This window comes from Sinocyclocheilus anshuiensis, unplaced genomic scaffold (genome assembly GCF_001515605.1).
Source record: "Sinocyclocheilus anshuiensis isolate Anshui unplaced genomic scaffold, SAMN03320099.WGS_v1.1 scaffold88, whole genome shotgun sequence".
NCBI lineage: Eukaryota > Metazoa > Chordata > Actinopteri > Cypriniformes > Cyprinidae > Sinocyclocheilus > Sinocyclocheilus anshuiensis.
This window is the reverse complement of record NW_015555728.1, coordinates 1899410-1907411: the sequence shown is the minus strand read 5'-3', so window position 1 is coordinate 1907411 and position 8002 is coordinate 1899410. Positions and strand designations below refer to the sequence as shown.

The 8002-nt window shown below is 38.0% G+C and overlaps 1 protein-coding gene across 2 annotated transcripts; it reads left to right on the top strand.

Annotated features, from left to right (window-relative positions):
* The first annotated feature begins 121 nt into the window (after positions 1–121).
* LOC107672750 (CTD nuclear envelope phosphatase 1A) lies at positions 122–6585 on the top strand. Of its 2 annotated transcripts, XM_016466078.1 has the most exons (9): positions 122–844; positions 2226–2292; positions 2728–2846; positions 3365–3436; positions 3612–3728; positions 3895–4006; positions 4220–4304; positions 5188–5266; positions 5672–6585. In XM_016466078.1, the coding sequence occupies exons 1-9, from the start codon at positions 740–742 to the stop codon at positions 5843–5845; spliced, it is 930 nt and encodes a 309-aa protein (XP_016321564.1). In that variant the 5' UTR covers positions 122–739; the 3' UTR covers positions 5846–6585. The 2 variants fall into 2 exon arrangements, with proteins under 2 accessions (XP_016321564.1, XP_016321565.1); XM_016466079.1 differs by lacking the exon at positions 5188–5266 and having other exon boundaries at positions 126–844; positions 5672–5818.
* The last annotated feature ends 1417 nt before the right edge of the window (positions 6586–8002 follow it).

Genomic DNA, 8002 nt, shown 5'->3' with positions numbered 1-8002 from the left:
TTTCTTCCTATTTTTATTTTATTTTATTATAGCTATTGCATAGCTCGCCCTAAGTGTCTCGCCCTAAGTGTCATGTGTTATTAACAATATATTTGAGAGTTTATGGTTTGACAGTTTATTAGTCTCCTCGTGTGGCTCTATCTTTCTCCAGAAGCCCTGTCCTCACTCTTCTCTTCGCCCGGCTTCTCTGAGGGCACGTTTGTTGTTTCTCGGAAGTGACGAAACCAAAGTACTGATGGCGGCTCACAGTTTGCTCCCGGATATGTAATGAAACGAATTTGATGGCTTCTTATTGGACTTTTTGCATACTTTGCCATTTGTCTGAGGTCTCGAGATTAACATCGAACTTGTCGAGCACAAGAGTCGTCAATCCGAGGAGGGATAATTTGTTGTAGAGCTGGCTAGATCCAAAGCTAGCTGCCTTGCCAATGAAATCCAAGTCCAGTTAGCCCTTGATCGCAGAGGCTGGTTTGAGTGCGTGGCTAGGCTACACGCTTTAAGACGTTTGACATTTTAGCAGTGTTGTGACACTGGCTGGTCCAGGTGCAGCAGAGTCTCTGGATTCTGTAGTTTGGCTAGCCTCGCTCGCGGGACTTTAAAAGCAAAGAAGCGGCGGGAAGTGGTTAGCCGACCTGATTAGCTGTAGCCGTAGTTCCAGCTCTTCTGAAGTCATTGGTCTCTAGTGGAGAGTGTGCATCTCTTCTATGGTTCACCGTTGCGCCGTTCATCGACTGTCGGCATGTTGAAGACTCGTCAGTGTTTACTCGGGATTCGCACCTTCCTTGGAGTGACGTCTAGAATATGGAGTTTCATTTTATACATCCTCAGGAAACATCTACGAACGGTGAGCAAGTCAACATATGGCATGTGAACACATGTTTATCTGTTCTCTATATAATGAATTCCGACCTGTCGTCTGTAAATAATGTTTTCTTCATTTATGAGCTCCTTTCTTCAAATAAACTGAACTGAACTAATCTTCAAAAGACAAACAGCTACTGGTATATTTGAAATGTTAGAATCTTTATAACACTTATTGTGTACTAAGTCATTCGAGTAATATTGTTTTCATGCACTAATTCCTAAGAGTTACCAGACATATTGTTTATTTTAACCCTTTAACCCTGTTCAGATTTTTGCAATCGATAATATTAATATATTTACTGAGGTGTCACTTATGCAAAATTTTATAGTGCAAATAAACATAGCCTACTATTCAGCTGTGTCATTGTAGGATCTGTAATAAAAAAAAACTTGGCATATGAGAACAGAAATATGTTTTGGATTAATTGTTGATTTGTGTTAAAGTTCCTCATACTCATTGTATCAAAAAAAGTTTAATGAAACTTTGGCACAGTAGTAGGTTTCAGATTGTGCCTGCTTCAGCTGTGCCTCTGTAACCCCAGGGCAGTGTGTTTGTGATGCTGTTTGTCCTAATTACTTTGGACTATGGACCCCCTACAATATGTTTAGCCTGCCATGAAAAGAGGTACAGACCCAAAACTATTAAAGTACAATACGCTCACTGAGAATTGTATTAAATACATTTTATACATGTTTTCTTCTTCATGTAAATGTTTTGTTAAAAAATTAAGTTTTAAATTACTAATAATTGCTGGGAATAATACAGTTATCTCATAACGTCATGACAGCTATAATTTCATAAACACACCATTGTTGGAAATCTGTTTATAATTTTCAAACTGCACTAATTGATGCACCCAGGCTACTCTGGAAAAACCAAATGACCTTGAGTTGTTTTACATAACTACCTGAGCCAAAACAAGTTTGTATTTTTAACTTAAGTTTTATTCTAATCACACAAAACGGTTTGTATTTTATTTATACATAAAAGTCACATTACATAAGTAGATAAGAAAAGTACACTGATTTTTCTACTTGCCTTACACTTCCATGACAACTTTTGGCAGCTGTTTTGGAGGTGTATTAATGGACCAGTTGTGGCAGTATGGGGTCATTCTAGGTGCGTGACTATATAGATGTCTGCTATACGATGCCCTCATCTGAGCTTTGCACCAGCGTGATGAAAGGGCCAAAGAAGATGCAATATTAGGAAGAGAAATTGATCATGAAAAGAGACAGAACTCTATAGGTCCTCTGTACGATCGGTCTGAATGTGTGCATTTTGGGAGCAAGGAAAAGTTCCTTGATTGTTCCATGTGCATCACTGGCTCTATCTTTGTCTGCTGTTCTGTCTTCCACAGATAATCCAGTACCAAACAGTGCGTTATGACACATTACCTCTCTCCCCTATTTCCAGAAACAGACTCAGTAAGTTCCCTCACCCTTCTGTTATGTGCAGTTTTGTCCACTAGGGGAGCTTCTAACCACACAGCTGGATGCATTTGTGACCCAGAATCTGTTGTATCAAAATCACTGTCAGCAGAGATTTGTTTTTTAAGAATTGAGTACATTATACTTTGGGTAGAGTTGATATCCCTATAAAGCATTGTGGAAAATATTAATAGATATCTTGGGAAATATAAGTATATTACATATTCATATATCAGGATTAGAGAGATTGAGTGGAAGAAGTCTCAGTTAGAAAGGGATCTTAATCTTTTCATGGCTGAAATTCTTATGGACATGAGATCATATTGGCATAGGATTGGGAGAGGTTGGAGGACCTGAGATGTTAAAGGATTTCTGAATGTTGAATCACCACTTTTCACTGTGTGTGATGCTTATTGACCGTTTGCTGCTTAGATGCGGTGAAGAGGAAGATATTGGTGTTGGATCTGGATGAGACTTTGATTCACTCTCACCATGATGGCGTCCTTAGACCTACAGTGAGGCCTGGTACACCGCCAGACTTTATCCTCAAGGTACACACATGCACCTCTCCGACAATGGATGTAATATTTTATTTCGGTAATTGCTGCTTTTTGGGAAATGCAGGGTTTATTTCACTCAGCACTTCACACATTTTACTGTCTATTGAAAACCTGATTTTTTAAATTTATTAGAAATATTTTTATTCAGCGAGCATGCTTTAAATTATAATGTTACAAAACATTTCGATTTATATATATATATATATAATATTAAGCAGCACAACTGTTTTCAACATTGATAATAATAAGAATCAGCACCGAATCAGCATATTAGAATTATTTCTGAAGGATCATTTGACACTGAAGACTTGAGTAATAGCTGCTGAAAATTCAGCTATGCCATCACAGAAATAAATTACATTTTAAAATGTATTAAAATACAAACTAAAATAAATTGTAATAATGTTTCATAATATTACTGTATTTTCAATTAAAAAAATGCAGCCTTGTAAATGGTCAATTTTGATTATGTTTGAAAAGTTTTTTTTTTCTTTCTCTCTCTTATTCAGGTGGTAATAGACAAACACCCAGTCAGGTTTTTTGTCCATAAAAGGCCACACGTCGACTTCTTTTTAGAAGTGGTGAGTGAATTGTCTCATAATTTTTTTTATTAGTAAATGTTGCCAATTTACTTGCATTTGCTTTGTGCACTAGTTTTTCTTCTGACAAATTTCACCAATATTCTAATGAGTATTGTGTATATGTGTGTGTGTATGCCTGTTTATATCTGTATGTCCTCTTGCTGGTATTTGTCAGGTCAGTCAGTGGTATGAGCTGGTAGTATTTACAGCTAGTATGGAGATATATGGATCGGCCGTAGCAGATAAGCTGGATAACAACAGGGATATCCTCAAAAGAAGATACTACAGACAGGTAAAACCCACTGCCTCCACATTTTCTCCTGATACGGTATTTAAGGACCAATTCTTACTCTCTGTACAGACTTTTGTTGATTGATCCTGCCTAAGAAATAGTTTTACATGTCTGTTTGTTCAATTTCTGAACCTGTGCATCTGTCTCTCTTTCGCGCTTTTTGTAGCACTGTACTTTGGATTTAGGGAGCTACATAAAAGATCTATCTGTAGTACACAGTGATCTCTCCAGTATAGTCATTCTGGACAACTCGCCTGGAGCTTATCGAAGTCACCCAGGTTAGAGATCTACAGCTGTACATCTATGGAGAGCACAATCAGGATTTTATTTTGTATGAGTCCACTCTGATTTTCTAAATGTGATGTTAAAATTGTGGTAATCGTGTGCTTACATCCATCTTGTTCGTCTATTCAAAAATCTAGCAGATGCACAAATGATTTAGTGTAATAAATTGTGTTATGAATGTCATTTGAATTTGTTTTCACCCTCAGACAATGCAATACCTATAAAGTCGTGGTTCAGTGACCCAAGCGACACAGCACTTCTTAACCTGCTCCCAATGTTGGATGCATTGAGGTATAAACATTTCTTTAAGTCATGGTCATAGTAATCTCTTAATCATGATTAGGCCTACTGAGAATTTATGCCATATAAATTCTGCACAATTTGAACACCCTTCATTTTTTTTTAATTTCTACACATACCCCTTGCATGTTTATTATCATTTTCATGCCGGTTTTAGCCACTATTATTAAGACTGTAGTGCCCTCATTTAATAATGGTACCATATTTAAAGGGATAGTTGACCTAAGTCATCATTTATTTACCCTTTCTTCTGTGGAACTTAAAGCAGCACTATGTAACTTTCTGTTCAAAATGTGCAAAATGTATATAATGAGCGATTACATCATGAATTCATCTTCCAAACCGTGTTTTTGTCTTATTCCGAATCACTATGGTACACTTATAATAAGTACTTATATTTGCGCCAAAAGTTACATAGTGCTGCTTTAAAATAAATATCTTAGCATTATTTTTTCCCCATACAGTGGAGGTCTGGGTATTGAAACTGTTTGGTTTCCAACATTCTTCAAAGTATATTCTTTTGTATTCCACCAAAAAAGAAAGTCATACAGATTTGGAATTACATGAAGGTAAGAAACAATGACAGTTTTAATTTTAGGGTGAACTATCCCTTTAAATTCATCCCACAGATTTTCTTAAATGATCAGCAGACAAAATGTGGGGTAGGGGGAGTGCATGTTCTGTGTGGGCCAACTGCCATGAAACATAATACCAGACATCTGAAAGACTTGCTCTCTGGCATTATTTAGCAGAAATTTGTTTAACAGATGCCAGATTGTTTTCACCACTGTGATGAGCCTGTCTGCTTTAGCAGTTTTGAACAAACATGCTTGGGATCATTCCTTACCACCCTCATGTTTTTACATGTCTGCAGTCAGCGCAACCTCAGTTGTTGGCAGCGCGCCTCACCAAACCACACTTACCAAGAAGCACGTTTTTGCATTCAAATGCAGGTAGATGGAGGGTTCTCAAGGCATTTTTACAGCTTTTTTTAGCTTGACACAGCATCTTAAGAACACGCTGCTCTTGGTGCAAAATGCTAAAAAAAAATGCCAAAACAGTCGCATCTGCCAAAGATATCTGTTTGAATGTATACATAGACCAAGAAGTCAAATATTACAATCATAATACAAAAAAGCATTCTGTGTGACAGTGTACACAGCTTGACAAACCTGATTGCAAAAAATTTCCCTTTGAATACCACGGGTGTGTTTCTTTATTTCTCTTCAGAAAACAAGTGAAAGTGTTTGGGATTTTTTTTCCACATGACTGCTATATGTTATGGAATGTTACGGAACTTTTGTCTTATGTTGCTGTTTCAGTAAGTTGCCCTTACTGTGTTTTCACTCCCTTTCTAGGTTTACCTCAGATGTTCGCTCCGTCCTCAGTCGAAATCTCCACCAGCATCGGCTTTGGTGATCGTATCTTTCAGGGCCAGTCTCTCTTCTGGTCACCGTCTGGTTTTTACATGGCTCTGCCCGTTAAGTGTTAGCCTCTCCTGTGCTGGAACTGTCAGCCTCTCGTCATTGTGAGCTCCCATTAGTCATATGGACTCCTCTGAGGAAATGCTATGAGAAGACATGGGAGGACAGAAAGGAGAAGACACATGATGAAGAAGCTATTGCTAATAAACTCAAGACAAATGGAGAGGCCAGCATTTTCTTCTTGTAATTTTTTCCTTAAAAATGGACACCTCTGCCTTACAGTTGTTGGATTCAACATGTGCATGATGGAGTGAATGGGGGAGAAAGCTTCTGATTCCAATTTTGAAATGGATCAGTGAACGGGTTGTAACTACCAGTCACTTCATAAGCACTTATTCCCACTTCCTCAATGACTGTGTTTGTCTTTTTAGTTTCGTATGACCTTAGCACAAATGGTCACATGGTCTTACCCACTCATTCTCTCGCTAAGATTCTGTCCTTCCTCCCTCCTTTTTTTTTTCTGTCTGCCATCTCGGGTATCTCAGCCTCTTTTTGTTTAGAGCTGAGAGCCGTTAATACTGTTGTACTAATAGTATGCTGTGGAAGAGATAACTACGATCAGCAGGAGAGAAAACTACAGTCCATTATTACAGCTTATGGTATTAATTTTCTGTGTATTTTTTAAATGGCTCATATGTGAAACCTGGTTAAATCAGAGAGGTTTTCGAAGACACATTTTTAGATGCTCTTCGATAGGAATACATCAGCCACTGAGAGTGACACTGAGCAACAAGGACTCTGCTATAACAGAAAAATAAAATAGAGCCTTTTGTCAACAACTGAAATGACAGTCTGTTCCACTTTTTTGGGGGGTATTTTAATTCAGTTCAGTTCAAATTTATTTGTATAGCGCTTTTCAGAATACACATCGTTTTAAAGCAGCTTTACAGAAAATGCATGTCTACATTACAATTTAGAGTCATCTGTTATCGGTTTACAATTTAGATTAACTAAACTTTGCAAAGTGAAGGATTCAGACTCTTAACCAATTTTTTATTTTACTGAATTATAGATCCTTGATTCTATTTTGTTCTCTGATATTTCAAAACTGTAAATGACTTTGAAGTCCACATGAAATGAAAATTCGCCCTCTCTATTTTCTGAATGCATCTTATTGTGAACAAATTGTTCATGCATGTTTCAATTTTAATTTTTTAGACCTCATGATTTTTTATGAAAATACCATAACTCAATCTTCCGGTGATGGGCAGACTTTTGTACAATAGACTGCAAGCTCACATTTAGATCTGTCTCTGTCCACTCAACAACTAATAGATAAAACTAAGTCCCACCTTACTTTTTTTTTTTTTTTTCGATAAGCTGTTTTACCTGGATGTACGTCACAATACACAGGAAAATATCTGTCACTACTTCCATTAAATCACAAATTTAATGTGAAAATGTCATATTTTTAGGTGAAGAGATTGTTCCAGCATTTAAGTGCAACCTATAACATCCAGGTGAAAGGTAGCACCAACATGTCAGAAATTGTTTTTTAAAAGAACAGAATCACTTTGTTGGAAAGAGGAACACAGACTCTCCCTGGATCAGGTTGTCACTCCAAACTGGATGAAAGAGCCAGGAGGAAACTGGTTAGAGAGGCGACCAAGAGGCCTACAGCAACTCTGAAGCAGTCGCGGGAATTTATGACAAAGAGTGGTCATTGTGCACATGTGAGAACAACATCACAAATTCTCCACAAATGTAGCTTGTATGAGAGGGTTGCAAGAATAAAGCCACTCCTCAAGAAAGGCCACATGCCTTCTGAGTCAGTCTGAGCTTTGCCAAAAGGAGATTCTGAGGCAGAAGAGACTAAAATTGAATTATTTGGCCTCAACACCATATGATATGTCTGACGGAAATCCAATACAGCTCACCATCTAAATATCAGCATTCCTACAGTAAAGCATGGAGGTGGTAATGTCCTGTTAAGGGGGAGTTTCTGTGCAGCAGGGACTGGAGCACTTGTCAGGATAGAAGGAGAAATGGATGGGGCAAAATACTGTCAAATTCTTGAGGAAAATCTGCTGCCCTCTGCCAGAAAGTTGTCAATGGGAAGTGAAAAGTGAAAGTGACATGTGGCCAAGTATGGTGGCCCATACTCGGAATTAGTGCTCTGCATTTATCCCATCCAAAGTGGACACACACACAGCCTAACACACACACACACACCGTGAACACACACCCGGAGCACAGTGTGAGCGG

What these genes read in the sequence shown, in the direction of transcription:
- LOC107672750 (XM_016466078.1), top strand. Translation starts at nt 740, where the DNA reads ATGTTGAAGACTCGTCAGTGTTTACTCGGGATTCGCACCTTCCTTGGA. An exon ending in CGCCAGACTTTATCCTCAAG is followed by an intron (nt 2,847 to 3,364) that starts GTACACACATGC and finishes TCTCTTATTCAG; the next exon opens with GTGGTAATAGACAAACACCC. An exon ending in GTTTTTGCATTCAAATGCAG is followed by an intron (nt 5,267 to 5,671) that starts GTAGATGGAGGG and finishes CTCCCTTTCTAG; the next exon opens with GTTTACCTCAGATGTTCGCT.